At 44.6% G+C, this 19,708-nt stretch overlaps 1 protein-coding gene across 1 annotated transcript in view; it reads left to right on the top strand.

Moving 5' to 3' along the window:
• Positions 1–19,708, top strand: part of VAT1L (vesicle amine transport 1-like) — a 191,442-nt gene that overhangs the window by 33,742 nt on the left and 137,992 nt on the right. Inside the window, exon 3 of the mRNA XM_011945975.1 lies at positions 3,634–3,849. Within this exon, the coding sequence (XP_011801365.1) occupies positions 3,634–3,849 (216 nt within the window). The remainder of the gene's footprint in view (positions 1–3,633; positions 3,850–19,708) is intronic.

The following is a 19,708-nucleotide window of genomic DNA, read 5'->3' as shown; positions in this document are numbered from 1 at the left end:
TTTTTTTTTTTTTTTTTTTTTTTGAGACAGGAGTCTCACTCTGTTGTCCAGGCTAGGGTGCACTGGCACGATCTCAGCGCACTGCAACCTCCATCTCACAGGTTCAAGTGATTCTCCTGCCTCAGCCTCCCAAGTAGCTGAGATTACAGGCAAGCGCCACCACACCTGGCTAATTCTTTGTATTTTTTAGTAGAGAAGGGATTTCGCCATGTTGGCCAGGCTGGTCTCAAACCCCTGACCTCAAGTAATCTACCTTCCTCGGCCTCCTAATGTGCTGGGATTACAGGCGTGAGCCACCGTGCCCAGCCTGAAATCTTGTCTTTACCACTTACAACTGTGTGGTCTTGGGCAACTTATTAACTGCTTTGAGCCTTAGGTTTCAGTCTATAAAATGGGAACAATAATAAAAGCTACCACATAGGGTTGTCATAAGAATTAAATGCAGTGATTTAATTTGCTGTGTACTCAGTGCCAGCACACAAGCAGCACTCAATAAACACAAATACTAGCAGCAATAAGAAGACGTGTCAGTTCTGCTTTTATAAGGGAAGGTTGGTCATCAGGGAAAGTTTTGGAGAAAACATTTGAGCTGAGCTTTAAAGGAAAATCAATACTTTCCAAAAGAAAGCCAGTGCCAGCTGCAGAAATAGCAGATACAAAAGCATGAGGGTGTGAGCATGCACTTTCCTGTGTTTCCTGCTGCTTTTCCAGCATGGCCATAAGGGAGACACAGGCGTCAATACTGAACAGGCACAGGGGCTGAGTTTTCCTTTCTCCTTTGCTCACATTGTCTGAGCTCCCACCCACTGCTGCCACTTCTTATTGTTAGCTGATGTTTTTTATTTTTATTTCTATTTTCATTTTTTGAGGTGGAGTTTCACTCTTGTTGCCCAGGCTGGCATGCAATGGCACGATCTTGCTCACTACAGCTTCTGTCTCCCAGGTTCAAGCAATTCTCCTGCCTCAGCCTCTCGAGTAGCTGGGATTACAGACATGCGCCACTATGCCTGGCTAATTTTGTATTTTTAGTAGAGACAGGGTTTCTTCATATTGGTCAGGCTGGTCTCGAACTCCCAACCTCAGGTGATCCACTTGCCTCAGCCTCCCAAAGTGCTGGGATTATAGGCGTGAGCCACCGTGCCTGGCCTGGCTGATGTTTTATTCTTAATTGTACTCTCTCTGGGACAGACTGCTGTCACCACCAGTGTGGAGAGTCACTCCCTTCCAGTATCCGAGAAGTCTAGGGTCATTTAGGGGCTTGGGGAAGGGGAGAGAAGGCATGTGGGGTCTAAGCCACAGATAACATACAGGTAAGTCTAGGCAAGCACTTCTCCCTCTCCAGCAGTCCAGGGAGGATTCAGAGAGGGGAAGACCTGCTTAGGTTTATGCCAGGCTACCCAAGAATAAGGAAAGGAGATGCAAGGAGGCAGTGAGAATGTCCTTCTTGCCCAGCTGTCAGATCGTCATGTTGATTAATTACTTGCCTCTTTTCTCAAAGCAAGCAGACTAGACTTTGCCTTGCTCTTGTTGCTGTCACGAGAGCCCCAGAAGACACACTAGGGCAGAGCAATTTGATTCTGTGGTTCAGGCATCTTTCCTGAATTAGGTGACCCAAACCCCCGCCCCTGACAGAGTTGCCCTGGCAGCTGGAGAGAGGTGGCCAGGCTCACTTAGAACATTGTTGATGCTGTCCCCAACTGTCTCATTCACCTGAACTCCTCATTACCCAGGTCTGAATGGCGCCAAGATAAGTCTGTTGTCTTTATACTATACCATCCTACAGCCAAATGGACAATCAAGTCCTCTGGATCCTGTTCCAGACACACACTGAGGCTGAAGCAGCTCTATCCCAAAATACACAGAACTGGCCCACCTGGAAAATCCCCCAGGTTTTGGGAGCGCTCACCTCCAGGCTACTCTGACATCCGTTGACCCCACCCACCATTCCCACACCCAAAAAATGAACTCTGTTATCTTTGGACCAATATCTGAAACATCGCCATCGTAATTTCATGCTTTTGGCTTAGGACTGCATTCTCTGCTGAAATATTATCCCTTCCAAGTAGATTTGCCTCTAAGCCCTATCACTCATAGCACTTGCCATAGGAAAATATCAGGGAGTATGAATAATGTGAAAGCATGAGCTGTATCTCATTGACAGTTATATCTCCAGTGCCCAGACCCTAAGATCAAGAAGGGGCTTCATATGCAAACATGGCTCATTGTGACGTCATGGAAAAATATTTGGAATTAGACAGGCTTCACGCTGTATGTCATTAGGCAAGATACTCAACCATTCTTAGCCTCGGTTTCTTCATATTATAATAAGAATAATATCCTATTAAGCTTTCATGTAGATTAAATAACTGACAAAATGAAGATTACAGTCTAGTACATTATGATTGTTTAGCAAATCATAGATTTTATAGTGATCAAATGTACATATAGAAAAACTTCTTGGCCAGACACAGTGGCTCATGCCTGTAATCCCAGCACTTTGGGAGACCAAGGCGGAAGGATCACCGAGGTCAGGAGTTTGCAATCAGCCTAACATGGTGAAACCCCGTCTCTACTAAATACAAAAAAAAAAAAAAAAAAAGCCAGGCGTTGTGGTGCATGCCTGTAATCCGAGCTACTTGGGAGGCTGAGACAGGACAATTGCTTCTACCTCGGAGGCGGAGGTTGCAGTGAGCTGAGATCGCATCATTGCAGTCCAGCCTGGGAAACAGGAGCAAAACTCCATCTCAGAAATAAAGAAAAGAAAAAGAAAAACCTCTCGTGAGGAGGAATCCATTCTCTAACTGGCTGTAAGTTCCTCATGCTTGGCTATGGGGACTACATTTTTGAGAAGTCCTAAAGGAAGGACAGAAGTTTGCCAGATGAAAGCATGAAGGAGAGCTCTGCATCGTTTTGCTACCTTCCTTAGATGCACTGACACTTCCCAGGACTTTTGCTACCACCTAAATAATGTTCAGAGTTTCAAGGAATGGTTCTCAACTAACCAACTTAGCTGGTTCTGGAGAGGAGAGGGTAGTGGCTGAAGCTGGGTGGACAAGAAACATAGACTATCAATGGTTCATTAAATCAGTTTTATTACTTGTGAAATATACACATTAGCTTTTTCACTGCAAATTTATTTTAAAAGGTATGTTTCGTCGAAGTTTAAAAACAAATGATTGTGATACTCAAAAATTTGGATAAAGTGTATAAGTCAGTAGAAACAATGTGTTTGGACCATGGATAGCTCCCAATAATACTTTTTTTTTTTTTTGGAGACAGTGTCTTGCTTTGTTGCCCAGGCTGGAGTACAATGGCGTGATCTCAGGTCACTGCAACCTCCGCCTCCTGGATTCAAGCAGTTCTCCTGTCTCAGCCTCCTGAGTAGCTGGGACTAAAGGCACGTGCCACCACACCTGGATTATTTTTGTATTTTTAGTAGAGATGGGGTTTCACCATGTCAGCCAGGCTGGTCTTGAACTCCTGACCTCAAGTGATTCACCCGCCTCAGCCTCCCAAAGTGCTGGGATTATAGGCATGAACCACAGCACCCGGCCAGCTCCCAGTAATTCTGTTCTCTCTTTGAGCCTCTGTCATGAGGTAGCCTCCACTAACTCTGTATTTCCCCATGCCCAGATTGGGGACCGTGTCATGGCATTTGTCAATTACAATGCCTGGGCAGAGGTGGTCTGCACACCAGTGGAGTTTGTCTACAAGATCCCGGATGACATGAGCTTCTCCGAGGCTGCTGCATTCCCCATGAACTTCGTCACAGCCTACGTGATGCTGTTTGAAGTTGCCAACCTCCGGGAAGGGATGTCTGTGCTCGTGCACTCAGCTGGTGGTGGTGTGGTAAGTCAGCTGTTTGTAACTTCTCTTCTTTAAGGTCATGATGGTGGAAGTGGAGTGACACCCCCGTGAGGTCTTATGTGAGCTATGTCCTTTAGTAGGAATCATCACTGTGGTTCTGGTGGAGTTCACATGGACAGCAGAGCCCATATAGATGATTGCATTGGGGAGAGGATAAGCCTGAGAGATGGTTTCTCTGCAGTTTTGGAAGGTCGCCAAAATGACATGTGAGGAAACAGTGGCTCTCAGAGATGGTTTCTGTTGAGAAGCATTCTCAACAGTCTTGGTATCATGATGAAAGGTTGTGTCAATGATTGTAAGATGTCTTACAAGTCATCTACTACTGCTATTATTTGAAATGACAAAATGGTCATTTTGTCAGTGATTTAGTTTTTTCAATAAATTGCAGTGGACTGGAGATGGTTCCCATATTAATGACATTCTTACTAATTTGTATTCTACCATATTTTCTTGAGTGGGAGAAAGGTGGGCAGAGATTGTACTAGCACACTAGAAATCATACATAAACCTGAGGACATTCATGAAAGTGGGTGCACATGTCAATGTCATCAGTCAGGTGTGTCTCTGCCAAGGGGGAGAATGGTGGAAATCAAAATTTCTGCTGTGGATTTCAGGGATGGCAGAAATTTCTCCCATGGTTTGTCTGTGTCTCAGTGCCAGTCATTCAGTGTATACTGCATGCCCGCTACCTGGCAAGCACTATGTCTGTCATTGGTCTACTGGGGTCTGGGTGGAACATTAGTGTTTCAGAGAGTGGAAAGTACTACCCACTAGTTCAAAACATATTTATTAAACACATAGCATGTTCTAGACTCTGTGGATGTAGAGATTAATACTCTATCTTAGAGGCTTTGAGAGGTTCTCAGAGTCACTGATTCTGTGGGTTGATGGACTCAGAAATAAACTCTTATGATTTGGTGTATGTCAGAGATATTTCACTGGAGGTTTTGCTAGCATACCATTGATTTGAATAAAGAAAACTTGGCTCTCTATAACTATCCAAACGCTATATACTGTGGAGCACATTTCTGTTGTTTTTATCTAAGAAAACAAGCTCACATCCAGAACCATGAAGGCAAAGATAGGAAACTTTAGGAATGCCTTAAGAAAAGTATCTTCAATCACTTTAGCAAATTTGCTGATGTCTTTTGACCATGAATAAAGACGTAATAAAAACTAAGCAGCCCGTAGAAAAGAAATGGCTTTCAGTTCCAGTGGATCTGCTAACAGCAAGCGAGCCTTTTAGAATGCTGGCATTTATGATCTTAGTGTGCTCAGCATACAGCATTAGAGACTTGTTTTCATACGATCAGCATAAGCTTCAGTCTTTACAATGATGCTGGACTCAGTTCTGCTGAGAATTTGTGTTTATACATTGGCACCTATGGTATTTCATTTCATGTTTTTATTTTTATTTTGTTCTTGGAGCAAAGAAGAATGTATCGGGGGCGTGGGTCTTACAAAAGAGAAAATAATCTTGGAAAATAAAAAACGTTTTTATCATGCTTTATTCTGGGCTTACAGATGCTACCAACAATACTAACTAAAGTATAAAACAGGTGAAGGAACTGGGGAAAGTGGATAATGAGGGTTGGAAAATAAGTCAATGCACGTACCACAGACTCTGCTGTCCTAAAGCTTTGCTGAAGATGAACAACAGTTTCGTCTCTTGGCTTTCTAATAGTGAGTGAAAATAGGGGGAAATGGTCATCCACGTGAACTAGTGTTCATTTGATTGAAATAAAGCAGTTACTAGGGGTAACCGTAGCTAACACTGGTTTTGGGGACCAGAGGACTCTTTCTTTCTCTGTGGTTTCTGATAAGAAATGTATGCTGAAATGCAATAAACATCCTCAACAAAGCTGTTATAGTAAATGCAACTATTTCCATCAAAGTTTTTTCTTAGGGTGCACTCCTAATGTAATCTAAGAGCAACAAAGTAAAGCAAAATGTAGTGAGAGCATATATTCTGGGGCCAAAAGGATGTGGTCTGGTTTCATCTTCAGACAGAGTTGAAAAGTGCAGTTGGACCCATCTTTAGGTGGGCTGGTCTCTCTGAATAGCGTTTCTCGCAACCAAGATTTGATAGGTGGTGTGTGGCAGCTCAAGGTTACCATTAGAGAAGAGACTTTTGGCCAAGTGCGGATCCACATATGTGTGCACTCCACTGAGCTGGGATGGGTTTGGCACTGTCTTACAAAATCTAAGGAGTCCTGAAGAGAGCCCACACCATCACACTCCCCCACAGGGAGAGACCAGTGAGTCCCTGGCACCTGCATGTTACCTTACCTGACAAAAGGAACTTTACAGGTGTGACTAAAGTAAGGACGTTCAGATAGGGAAGTTATCCTGCATTATTCAGGATGACCCAGTGTCATCATAAGAGTCCTTAAAGGTGGGAGTGGGGGCCGGGCGCAATGGCTTATGCCTCTAATCCCAGCACTTTGGTAGGTTGAGGTGGGTGGATCACCTGAGGTTAGGAGTTCAAGACCAGCCTGACCAACATAGAGAAACCCCATCTCTACTAAAAATACAAAATTAGCTGGGCATGGTGGCGCATGCCTGTAATTCCAGCTACTCAGGAGGCTGAGGCAGGAGAATCGCTTGAACCCAGGAGGCAGAAGTGGCAGCGAGCCGAAATCACGCCATTGCACTCCAGCCTGGACAACAAGAGCAAAACTCCATCTCAAAAAATAAACAAAAAATAAAAAAGGTGGGAGTGGGAATCTGAAGAATCAGAGAGAGAGATTGAGAGAAGCTGCACTGCTGGGTCTGATGGAGGAGGGGGCTGTGAACCAAGCACGCAGGTGGCCTCTAGGTGCTGGAGGAGGCAGGAAACGGACTCTCCTCTGGAGCTTTCAGGAGGAACACAACCCTGCTAAGACCTTCATCTTAGCCCAGTGAAACCCATTTTGCCCTTCAGACCTCTAGCACTTTAATATCCTAAATCTGTGTTTTGAGCCACTAAGTGTGTGTTAATTTGTTACCACTTATGGGAAACTGATACTACCACTTTCCCTGGGGGCTGCCTCTCTCCCTCCCTTTTCATTATGGCCAGCCCGCAGAGGCCTGAAGAAAACAAAAGGGGCAAATTGCAGAACTAGGATTCCTACCCCAATTTGGCTGATTCCAAAACCTCTTTCCATTCAACAGCCCAAAACATTGGGAGAGCCAGCCCAGATTCTTCAGTCCATCATTTAACAAATATTTGTTCAACGTCTACCCAGGGCTCAGCATAGACGTTTTCAAGATCCAAAAGACTGGCCCAGGTACACATTTCCTAACTTGATGTCAGTAAGATGACAAAGAAGATTAAACTAGTAATAGCTGGGGCAAAAATTTCCTAAACAGGGTTATGTACAGTGTGTAGCCCTAATGGCACCAAGACTTCTGAGTTTCATCAAAGGCTAGGATGGGGAATTTGCAGACAGCATGTGAGGAATACCCAACTTAGCTATGGTTTGAAGGAAACTTGAATACAGCATGGAAAAATAATTCAGTCCGGAGCAGGCTACACTCTCACTGGAATTGCCCACTGGCTCCATGCTCTGTCATATCTTTGAGGACATTGTTTGCATCTGACAATAGCATGACCAGATGGCCCCAAATGGCAATGCTCTTACTAAGATCTTTAGGAAGTGGTTGAAAATTGGCTCACAATCCTTTGAAGGAAAAATAACAGAATAAGTAACAGAATGAGACTCATGTTGGGACCTCAAGAGTTTGTCGCCAATCCCGTTTAATGAGCCTTGTTGATGAAGCTGCTATCACTCTGAGCCTCTTGATCCGGGTGTACTGAGTTTCTGGAGAGTGGCATTACTGTTCCTGTGAGGTTATTTACATTTGTGTCTGATATCTGATGCTTTGTAGTTTTCAGAGTCCTCTTACCTTTATCATCACATCATCTGAGCAGAGATTACTGTAGGCAGTGAGTAAGCATCGTTCCCGTTTTCCAGAAGTGGAAGCTGATGGTTAGAGAAGATGAAGTGAACCTAGGTGCCAGCATATGCCCCAGCTTCCTGACCCCATTCGATGCTGTTACTGCTCCACCACCCCCAGCCAGACCCTTGAGGGAGATGAGATGCCCCTCTATTCTGTACCTGTTCAGAAACTGTCTCAGGGAAGATAAGGCAAGATTAGCACTCTCCCATCCCGCCACTCTGACCTCACTCTACTCAGAACACTCTTTATCTTATGGTGTGCTCCTAATGTAATCTAATAGCATCAAAGTAAGCAAAATTTGAAGCTCTGAACTCTGTGCCTTTTCACGTGCTGTTTTTTTCTTTCCAAAATGGTATTCTCTCCCAATTCAGATGTCAGATCCTCTGGAAAGCCATACTGTCCTCTCTTGTCTGGGTAGCCTTAGCCCTTTAATAAAAGCTATAGGAGAATCCTTACAGCCTTTCATTTGTTTATGGTTTGATATGGTTTGGCTGTGTCCCCACCCAAATCTCATTTTGACCTTTGGCTCCTATAATTCCCACGTGTTATGGGAGGGACCCAGTAGGAGGTAATTGAATCATGGAGGCAAGTCTTTCCCATGTTGTTCTTGTGATACTGAATAAGTCTCACAAGATCTGATGGTTTTATAAAGGGGAGTTCCCCTGAACAAGCTCTCTTCCCTGCCACCATGTAAGACATGACTTTGCTCCTCCTTTGCCTTCCACCATGATTATGAGGCCTCCTCAGCTGTGTGGAACTGTGAGTCCATTAAACCTCTAATTCTTTGTTGCTGTTGTTGTTGAGACAGAGTCTCAATCTGCCACTCAGGCTGGAGCGCTGTGGTGCAATCTCAGCTCACTACAGCCTTCACCTCCCGGGTTCAAGGGATTCTCATGCCTCAGCCTCCTGAGTAGCTGGGATTACAGGTGTGCGCCACCAGGCCCAGCTAATTTTTGTATTTTTAGTAGAGACGGGATTTCACCATGTTGGCAAGGCTGTTCTCAAACTCCTGACCTCAGGTGATCCACGTGCCTCAGCCTCCCAAAGTGCAGGGATTACAGGTGTAAGCCACTGCACCTAGCCAAACCCTTTACTCTTTATAAGTTACCCAGTCTTAGGTATTTCTTTATTAACACTGTAAGAACAGAATAATACATGGTTCATCCTCCCAGCAACATTTCATGGGCGAGTTATCTACTGAAGGCTGTGTTGTTTGGTAAGAAGAAGTCAGGCAAACCTGAATACAGTCTTCATTTAATGGTGGGGGTGGGGGGCAGGGGGTTGGTGCAGGGGTGCAGGGAGACACTAGGCAAAGAACTTAATTTCTATAAAATGGAAATGGTAACATTTACCTCACATAAAGATTAAGTAAGAAACAAAGGGCTTAGCAGAATACCTGACATATAATCTGTAAATGGTAAGGAGAGAGGATGAGGCAGAGGAGAGAGACAGCAGAAGGGAGGGAGAGGTTTCTTTATATTCATAGTACTGGGCACATATCAGTGGCTGAATAAATGTTTATTGAATTACTCCTGTCCAAATATTTGATGCAAAAAAGGTACTGCTTCCATGTATGTGTCATACTCCCTGAGATGATGAGAGTGACATTTTACCTTTCTGATATTCTTTCCCCAAACCCATAACCCCAATTTAATCAGGATAAAACACAGTACAAGCCCAAATTGAGGGGAATCTATAACATAACTGACCAGTACTCCTCAACCCTGTCATGGTAATGAAAACCATAGGAAGACTGAGAAACCGTCACAGACGGGAAGAGACAAAGGAGCTATGACAAATACATGCACAAAGTGGTTTCCTGGACTGAAAAGGGCCATTAATGGAAAAACGGATGGAATCAGAGTAAAGTCTGGAGTTTAGTTAACCATTTGGTGCCAGTGTTGTTTCTTCAGTTTGGATGTGTACCATAGCACTGTGAGGTTGGCATTAAGGAAGTATGGGCAAAGGGTATCGTGGAAATCTCTGTACTGTCTTTTCAACTTCTCTGTAAAACTAAAGTTATTCCAAGATAAAGAGTTGGAGAGCAACACGGAAAGACAGACTATTTTAGCCAAGGGATTCCATGAAGGCAAATGAGTTTCCAGATTCTTTCACCTCTAAGCATATTATCCACCTCTGCCATGATGTCGTCTTTGCTTTCCCTACCATAAGGACAGTTTAGAGACAACCTAAAGACAGCTGTATCTTTCTCTAGTCTGGCCCCAGTTGCAAGTCACAGGAAGGGCTGGAAGAAGCACCCCTGGATCTCCACCGGGCTCAGATGAGGTTTTCTCGACAGGCATCCAGCTAAGACGTTTGGGGAAAACACTAAGCAGGCCGAGAGAAGCTTCTCTGATCACCACAGCCTGGGCTGGACCAAAGACCTTGGAAAGGAAAGCAGAGCTTAACTTTCAGATGGAGTTAAATTTGGTAGCCACTCAATGATTAAATTCTATTCATTATGCATGAGGCATTTTCCAGTGTCATTCAAACTGGGAAACAGAACTGGTTCTTACTCTTTTTGTGTCTGGTCCCTGCCACATAGTAAATGCAGTAAATACTTGTGAATCAAAAAGCTGTCACAAGCCATTTTTTCCCTATACTCTAGAAGAGTTATTTGCTGAACTACGGACAGCCCTGTCAACTGAGTTAATCCCAGGGGGAGGAAAAATCATTCCCAGTGACCTTGTAAACTCAAATCTATTAAGCAGTCTTTGGGGTTCTTTCTCATGCTATCCATCAGTCTGAATATTCTTCCCAGATTTTTTGGCTGCCTCTGGTACGTAATATTCATTAAATGAGGTCCCCTTTTCATGGCCCATGTGGCTGTCCCAACATCACTCCATCCATCATCCCATGGCCCAGCTATGCTGAGTCCATCTCCTTCAAAGCCCCAGCTAGCGGGCAATGCGTGGGATCTCAGAGCTGGAAGGGAATTAAGACATACACGTACTTTTGTCAGTCAAGTACTATGTACTAGGCTCTTCAAATATGCTGTTCATGGCTAAGCATGGTGGCTCACACCTGTAATCCCAGCACTTTAGGAGGCCAAGGCAAGCGGATCATCTGAGGTTAGGAGTTCGAAACCAGCCTGGCCAACATGGCGAAACCCCATCTCTACTAAAAATACAATAATTAGCCCGGTGTGGTGGTGTATGTCTGTAATCCCGGCTGCTTGGGAGGCTGAGGCAGGAGAATCACTTGAACCCGGGAGGTGGAGTCCACAGTGAGCTGAGATAGTGTCATTGCACTCCAGCCTGGGCAACGAGAGCAAAACTCTGTCTTAAGAAAAACCGAATGCTGTTTATTTAACCCTCGTAAAATCCTCCCTGTTGAATAGTATGTGACAGAGAAAAGACAAGACTATGAGCTCTAAAGTCAGACTCCTTGGGTCTAGTCCCAGCTCCATCTTCCTAACCACCCTCAGACTCAGTTTCTTCATCTGTACAGTGCGGATGATATTAGTGCCAGCTTTAGGTATTACTTATGAACTTGGGGCAGTGCTTGGCACATGACTAAACACCCACTGATTTCTGATGTTAAGAGTTTGAATGTGATTTTCTAGGCTATAATGTTAATGAGTCAGAGGATCCAATCTGAACTCAAATATGGAGAGCTAGAGACTCCCAATTCAGTGCTCTTGACACTACACCACACGGTGGCCTCTGAAACATCTGCACCTCCCTCATTTCTTTGTCCTGTCCCACCGTGAGCCCCAGGATAAGGGAGATTTCCCCATGGCCAGATACCTGGTCCCCAGGGTCCTGCAATCATGGGAAACGGAATGCCTGAAACTTTAAAGGGAGCTAAATGGCTCTATCAGGTCTTTCATGAATAATCAATGCAATGAGGATTACCTGCATCTGCACGTCAGCAGGAAGGCCTGTGGCTGGGGACTCACTGCAGTGATTAAGACCCTCTTTCCCTAACTGCTGACCCTGGGAAACAGGCCCTTGCCTTCCGAAATGTCAAAGACATTTCTGAGATATGTTGTGGAACAAGGGCCCCACCTCCCTGTTCCCAGAAATCTCTGATGCCCACAGCACGTGACTGGATTCCTCCTATCAGCAAAATGCCTTAGGTTAAAAAATATATAGATCTAGGCCGGGCGCGGTGGCTCAAGCCTGTAATCCTGGCACTTTAGGAGGCCGAGATGGGCAGATCACGAGATCGGGAGATCGAGACCATCCTGGCTAACATGGTGAAACCCTGTCTCTACTAAAAAATACAAAAAACTAGCCGGGCGAGGTGGTGGGCGCCTGTAGTTCCAGCTACTCAGGAGGCTGAGGCAGGAGAATGGCGTAAACCCGGGAGGCGGAGTTTGCAGTGAGCTGAGATCCGGCCACTGCACTCCAGCCTGGGTGACAGAGCAAGACTCCGTCTTAAAAAAAAAAAAGAAAAAGAAAAAATATATATATACAGATACATAGATAGATAGATCTAAAAACACCTTTTCCAAGCCGTGTCTATTGCTGAAAAAGCATCACTCATTCTTTATTTTAATTGTTTTTATCTCCTCGACAGTAAATCATGATTGGCTCAAATGAACTAACTTTATTATAAATATTGTACAGGTGAATTTGGCCTCTGTGACAGGATTCATTCATGCAATATGTGTTGAATAAATATATAAGCTCAGGAAGACAGAAGAACTAAAGTAGATTGAGCTCAATAATTTCCATACATTGTCTATAAGAGACTATCGCATCTCATTTTAACAGAGGAAACAGACACAGAGAGGTTAAGTAACTTATTCCAGGTCACACAGCTATAGAGAGGAAGAGCTGGCATGTGAACGCTCTTTGAATACAGAGCCCATGTTTTTACGTGCTAGGCTGTGCTGACAGGTAGGCAGTGCTGAAAGAAGCCGTGCCTCTGCCTAGGGTGAGATGGAATGGATTTCACTCCACGGGTTTTGTTGGTGGACTTTCCCCTCCATGAGTTGAGGACAGCCTGAGGCTTCCCAGGAGCTGAGGAAGTGGGGAGGATCTTTAGTTGACATAGCTGATTTCTCAAGGGGTCAGGCAGATTTGGTGCTTGATGTTAACTATCTGGCTGAAACTAAACCCCAGGCTCCCATGTTCATAAATTAAACCTCAGGCTGCTGCATCTATGAAATTAAACCTCAGGGCTCCTGTGTCCATGAAATTAAACCTCAGGCTGCTGTGTCCATGAAATTAAACCTCAGGCGGTTGTATCCATTAATTAAACCTCAGGCTGCTGCATCTATGAAATTAAACCTCAGGCTCCTGTGTCCATGCAATTAAACCTCAGGCTGCTGTGTCTGTAAATTAAACCTCAGGCTCCTGTGTCCATAAATTAAACCTCAGGCTGCTGCATCTATGAAATTAAACCTCAGGCTCCTGTGTCCGTGCAATTAAACCTCAGGCTGCTGTGTCCATAAATTAAACCTCAGGCTGCTGCATCTATGAAATTAAACCTCAGGCTATTGTGTTCATGAAGGCAGGGATGGTGTGAACACTTTGTCTCCTGTATCCCAAACATTGAGCTCAGTACCCAGTACATTGCTGCTGCTTCAGAAATGTTTGTAGAAGAAATGAAAGAATCAAGGGAAAGAAGACAGAAAAGGGCCATAACCAGCAGTATGTACGTTATAAAAATGGTGTGAAACTTTAGGTTCCAGATTCTGGAGTCAGAGCTGGTTTTCATGCCAACTTCTCTGGTTTCCAGGTGAGAGACCTTGAGTAAGTACTTTAACTTCCTTGGACTTTATTTTTTCATCTGTAAAGAACAGGTCTTATACCTATTGTATCCTTATTAAATGGCATTTTAAAAAGGGGATCTTGTAATGGACTTAGAGGTTCCCTGGCACATAGAAAATTCAAATGTTATCTGGAATTGTTCCTATTATATCATTATTATCATTGTCTCATTAGATGATGTTACACAACGATACTTTGGCATTTACAGCCAGAAGCAAACAGGTTAGGCTGACAGTTGAAACCTAGAGGTAGAGGCAAAGAAAGCTGATCTCAGCTCCCTTGGTCTATCTTCCCTGACAGCCGCTGCTCCATGCTCTCATGAACTGGTGAGATTGTCTCAAGCCCCTTTCCAAACATCGCTTTCCTTGACCACATATGAAATAATTGGACTTTAGGGAAAATTTAGCTCTATAGTTCTGGCCGCATGTGCTGAGAACTCCAAACACAGGGACTTCTCTTGGCCAGGTTTATATGACTCTGGGGACCCGTCCACTTTCCCAGTGACATACCCAAAAGGCCACAGTTGCTTTTATTATTGCCTTTATTAAGAAGAAAAATCACTTCAGTTGGGCAAGGGAGGTGTGTAGCAAGAAGCAGCCTCATTGCCTTTGAGGCGCGTGGTCTCTGTACTTAGTGACACCCACCAGGCTTTTGGCTCTGGCCCCCCCATCACCCAGGCTGACCACTGGTCACTTTGTGTTCATTTTGCAGCTCACGTCATGGCAAATTTGGCGGTTTCCCTTTTCCTTGTACTCAGTCCCCTGCTCTCAACATGCCTGGGCATCCAACTCCACGACAGGATAGAGAGATGAAACTTGAGCACTCCCTGCCCCTCAGACAAGCTTTGTCCCTCTCCCCATCCCACCCCAACAAACTGATCTATACTTCCTGTCTCCTTGCCTTTCCCTCCTCCTTTGCCTCCCTGCCTCTCTCTGTTCCTTTGTCTTGCTGTCCATTTCTATGTCTCTCTCCCTTTTTTCTTTCTCTGTGTTTCTGTCTCCCTTCCTCTCTTTTCTGTTTCCTTCTCTCCTTCCTTCCTTTCTTCTTTTTCTCTTCTTTCCTTCTTCTTTTCCTTCTCTCTTTCTTCCCTTCCTCCTTCTCTTTTTCCCTTTTATCCTCTTTCTCTCCACCCCCCACCCCCATCTCTTTCTTTCAGCATCTGTCAAGTACAAGCCCTGGGGGTAACTGTGTTGGTCTCTGGGTATTCCACAGTGAGCAAACTCAGCTCTCATCCCATATTCCTGAAGCCTGCAGTCCTGTGGATACGAGATAGACTTACAAAGAGGCACATTAGTCATCGATGGCAGTGGTGATTGGTACTAGAGGGAGGAGTAAAAGCTGCCGCAGAACATGAGGATGTGAGCGCCTGGTCTAGAGGACCCAAGATGACTGTGCTCAGGGACTAAACTGAGGACTGATGTCTGAAGGAGGAGGAGGAAATGGGAGGTGAAGGGAATGAAGGGGGAAAGGATAGAGTGTTTTAAGAATGGACAATAACACGGCGGGGTGCGGTGGCTCACACCTGTAATTCCAGCACTTTGGGAGGCCGAGACAGGTGGATCATGAGGTCAGGAGATCAAGACCTTCCTGGCCAACATGGTTAAACCCCGTCTCTACTAAAAATACAAAAAAAATCAGCCAGGCCTGGTGGCGGGTGCCTGTAGTTCCAGCTACTCGGGAGGCTGAGGCAGGAGAATGGCATGAACCCGAGAGGCAGAGCTTTCAGTGAGCCGAGATTGTGCCACTGCACTCCAGCCTGGGCGACAGAGAGTTACTCCATCTCAATAAAAGAGTGGGCAACAACATGAGACCTGGGCATTTGACAAACTGACCAGAGTATGACAAGTGAGAAGGAGAATAGAGAAAAATGATAGTAAGTGATTGGGTGGTACCCAACCTTGGGGCGGGGTCAGCAATCTGTGTTGTCATGAGCCCTCCAGGAGACTCTAATGCATGCTCAAGTTTGAGAACCACTGATGAAGGGCACTTAGAACAGAACCTGATGTTCAGCAGTTCAATAAGAATTCAATATCACCGTCATTGCATGGAGGTGCTTTAGAACATGCAAAGCACATTAAATATGGATTTAAAGAATGTGTTGTTACACATTTCAATCCCTGAATGAGTGTATGTTCATTTATGTCTACGATGGCATAGAGGTAAGAGTCTTTGGGGTGAGACTGACCTATATTTGCGTCTTAGCTTCCGCACCTCGCTGGGTGATCTTAATCAGCTGCCTCATCTCTCTAAGACTCAGTTTCCTCATGTGTAAAACTGGCAAAACATCTCCCCTCCTAAGGGTGCTGTGAAGTGTAATGAGATAATCTATGGAATCATTAGCTGTCCAAGAGAGCCTGCAGTGAATGGTGCCTGTGATTATGCCAATATCATGCCCTACATCAGAGATAATAGGTAACAGAATCATTATCTTGTACACGTTTTAGTGTTTGCTCATACAAGCAGATGGGCAGTCCAGTATATTAGGTGGGGAGGCAGGTAGTCAGGGAAGTCCTCGTAAAAGGGCCCATGTGAATGATTATTTCAAAATCTTTCAAAACTAAACCTATGACCTCTTCCCTTTTTAAACATCTCTGCATGCTGGCCCAGCTGGTGGAAGGGCTGACCTTTCTGTAGCATAAAGCCAGTAGTTTGAGTATCAGGAGCATTCCATGGTGTAAAATAACAAGAAAAACAACCCATAAAGAGTATCTGGATGCTCTTCATCTTCCTCAGTTTCTTTTTTCTTTTGTGTTCATAAAATCTGTCTGGCATTCAGATCTGTGCTCCTCATCCTGGGAACATTCATTTGGTTTTGCATCTCAGAAGAAAATACTACAGACCAGTTGTATTTGTAATATACACCACAACTTAGTGATGAATATGTTTACTCCCGTGGTAGGAGAATGCAGTGGTCAGGGCTCTGGACTTGGCACATATGGGTTTGACTCCTGGCCCTGCTATTTGATGGTTGTGAGACCTGGGGCACATTCCTTCACCTCTCGAAGTCTCAGCTTCCTCATTTGTAAGTGCTCATTTAATGCATAGGATCTAGAATGTAATGCATACTTAGCTATTTTTAACTGTAATATTGGAAATCATCTTATAACAAATCCAGCATGGATTTCAGAAGGCAGATATTCAAATTACGTAAGCATGGTTGTTGTACACTTTTTTCAGTCCTCTTCATCTTAAGGGTTACAGTAACTTTAGCTTCAAACCTTAAGCAAGCTACGTGGATTTAAAAGTTAACTATTAAATCAAATGGCCTTGTATGCACCAATAACATTTCATTTTTTTGTTTGTTTGAGGCAGAGTCTTGCTGTATTGCCCGGGCTGGAGTGTAGTAGTGTAATCATGGCTCACAGCAGTCTCAGCCTTCTGGGCTCAAACAATCCTCCCACCTCAGCCTCCCAAGTAACTGAGACTACAGGCTTATACCACCATCCCTGGTAATTTTTAAAAACATTTTAGTGAGATGGGAACTCACTATTTGGTCCAGGCTGGTCTTGAACTCCTTAGCTCATGCAATCCTCCTGCCTTGGCCTCCCAAAGTGCCAGGAATTAAAGGCATGAGCCACCACACCTGGCCAATAACACTTTTTTTATGAGCATTTAGCAATTTCATATACAACTCTCTCATCAGGCAGGAATGCCCAGGTGTATTTCCTCCTTGTTGACCCATTACACATGACAGATCGTCACCCTCCTACTGGTAGTCATGGGACACTGGAAGCATAAATTACTACCTCTTCTTCTCTCTCACAAATGTCAGACTTTGTCCACGCTGCAGGAATGTCCTCTATGTCAAAGAGCTGACAATTCCGTCAAGATATCGCCCTGTCTCCTGGAAACTGCTTTTTAGAATGGGCTTCACTGTTCTGACAAAGGGAGAAAGGTGTGGCCTTCCTGCACGTTTGAAAAAGCCTGGAAACTGGAGCTCTACATGGGGTTGGAACATGGTGGCAAAATGCGAGTCTCAACTCATGCAAGGAAAAGCCTGGACTTCACTTTTTCTGAAAGACTTAGTGGCGTCTAAGCCTGTATCCATCGGGAGAGGCTACCAAGGGCTTTCAAAATCAATCTGGTTGCTCTTTTCCAAGGAGAAAGTCTAAAATCTCTTCCTGGGCCCAGATGAACCTAAGTGTTGTTTGACACAGACTCCTATAGATCTGTAGATGGGTGCCCACTCTGTGTCTGGCCCTGTACAAGCCCCTGCAGAGACGAAATGGGTAAGACACAGCGCTTGCATTGAGAGGGCTCCCAGTTCTCTGGAGGAGACCAACAAGCAACTAAATATGTGCATGGAGTGTGGAGTCTGCAATGACAGAACCAACGAAAGTAATTCACACGAAAAAAATGATTAATTCCTGTGCAGAGTTGGGAATGATAGGTTAGCAGAGTTCTTAAATAGGAATTTTCCAGGTAGCCAAGAAACATGGCACAAGAGCCCAGGAGAACATGATCCTTTGAGAGAGCTGCAAGTATTGGGTATGGCCAAAGCCAGGGGCAGGTGGTGATAAGTGAGATAGGCAGCTAGAAATAAATCACGAGGGCCCTGGTTCTTCCAGTAATGTCAGTTTTCTAAAACACCTCTACTCTCCCTACTCCTAGCTCCACAAATTGAGTTTTATTTGTAACTCCTTGGGTGGATAATTTGATGGATGGAATGAATTCCAAGATAATACCAACTAGCAATTTTTCAAAGTTTACCATGTAAATTTGTATGCATAATATATATGTAAAATTAAGCAAGGAAGTGTATTTTTCCACGTTCTGTTTTTGACAAGCATGCTGCTAGTGCTTGTACTCATTATTTCATTTCTGCTCTCAACTCTGTGAGGTATAGTGTATTCTCATCAACTCATTTTGAGGTTTAAAAACTCAGAACTTACTGAAATAAAGCCAGTCACCCAAAGTCACACGATTGGCAAAGGTGGAGGTAGAATTCACACTCAAATGAGTCCTTCTCAAATCCTGTGTTTTAAGCCACAAAGATAGGTCAGGAAATGAGAAGGGAGACAGCAGGTATGGGTCTACCCATCTGCTCATTGCCTCTGCCCACTTAACTATTTTGGGAGCATCAAGGTGACCTTGCTATGGGATGTCTTTTTCAATCATATATAGGGTCATGTTGGCCTCTGAGAAGCCAGCTGGGCAGTGGGAGGGCAGGGGTGAAGCTCATGGGGCTGGCAGGGTAGAGAGGATGCACCAAGATGCCCCAGCTTAAAGAGGTGAGCACATTACTCCCAGATCTCCAGAGCCCTAACAGAAGGTCGAACCCCAGGAGAGATGCTGGATTTAGCAAATACAAATTGCATCTGGCAAACCTTGCTTCCCAGGAACCCCTGAGTTCTCCCACAGAAAGTTCTAAACCTTCCAGGGAATTAATCACACCAGTGAGGCCGAAAGCCAGGATTTGAGGTGATTAGGAGATACGTCCAGTCAGGAATGCATTAAGAACGGGAAATATTTTAAGCCTCAAGAGCAGCAGCTAAAAGGAGCCCTGTTCTCTAAAGCCCATCCCCACAATGAGAAAAAGGCTGTGTGTTCAGTGCCAGATCTGGACCCCCCCTTCACGAGGCCAAACAGAGGCCAGTCTACTCCCTGTCCCTTATATAAACTGGTCCCTGATAAAAACTGGTCTAATATTTGCATACAACCTGTGCTCACTCAGGGTCCCTCCCCAGCCACACGACCCCTCAGCATGGGGAGACAATTAGGCCTGGAGGTCTGGGCTTGTGGAGGAGGACCACGGGGGAGACCAAACTGCCTCTGACTTCCTCTGCCAGAGAGAGCAGGAGACAGGTGGTGGACCTTATTGGGCCACCCAGCAGATCTTTATTGAGCATGTACTATGTGCCAGGTGGCATGCTAGGTATCTGGAATGCGACAGCAAACAAAATAGTCACTGTCCTCAAGGACCATCTGTAAGGGTTGAGAGGCACATATACACACACACATATATACATACTATATACATAATATGTGTGTATAAATAAGATATAGCCAGCCCTTATATCATGGGTTTCAAATCTGTGGATTCAGCCAACCACAGGTCAAAAATATTTTTGAAAATGGATAGTTGCATCTGTACTAAACAGGTACAGACTTTTTCCTTGTCATTATTCCCTAAACAATACAGTATAGCAGCTTATGGACATAGCATTTACATTGTG

Source organism: Colobus angolensis, unplaced genomic scaffold, assembly GCF_000951035.1.
Source record: "Colobus angolensis palliatus isolate OR3802 unplaced genomic scaffold, Cang.pa_1.0 Scaffold248, whole genome shotgun sequence".
NCBI classification, from domain to species: domain Eukaryota; kingdom Metazoa; phylum Chordata; class Mammalia; order Primates; family Cercopithecidae; genus Colobus; species Colobus angolensis.
Note: the sequence above shows the minus strand (reverse complement) of the source record. Positions and strands in the feature narration are given on the sequence as shown.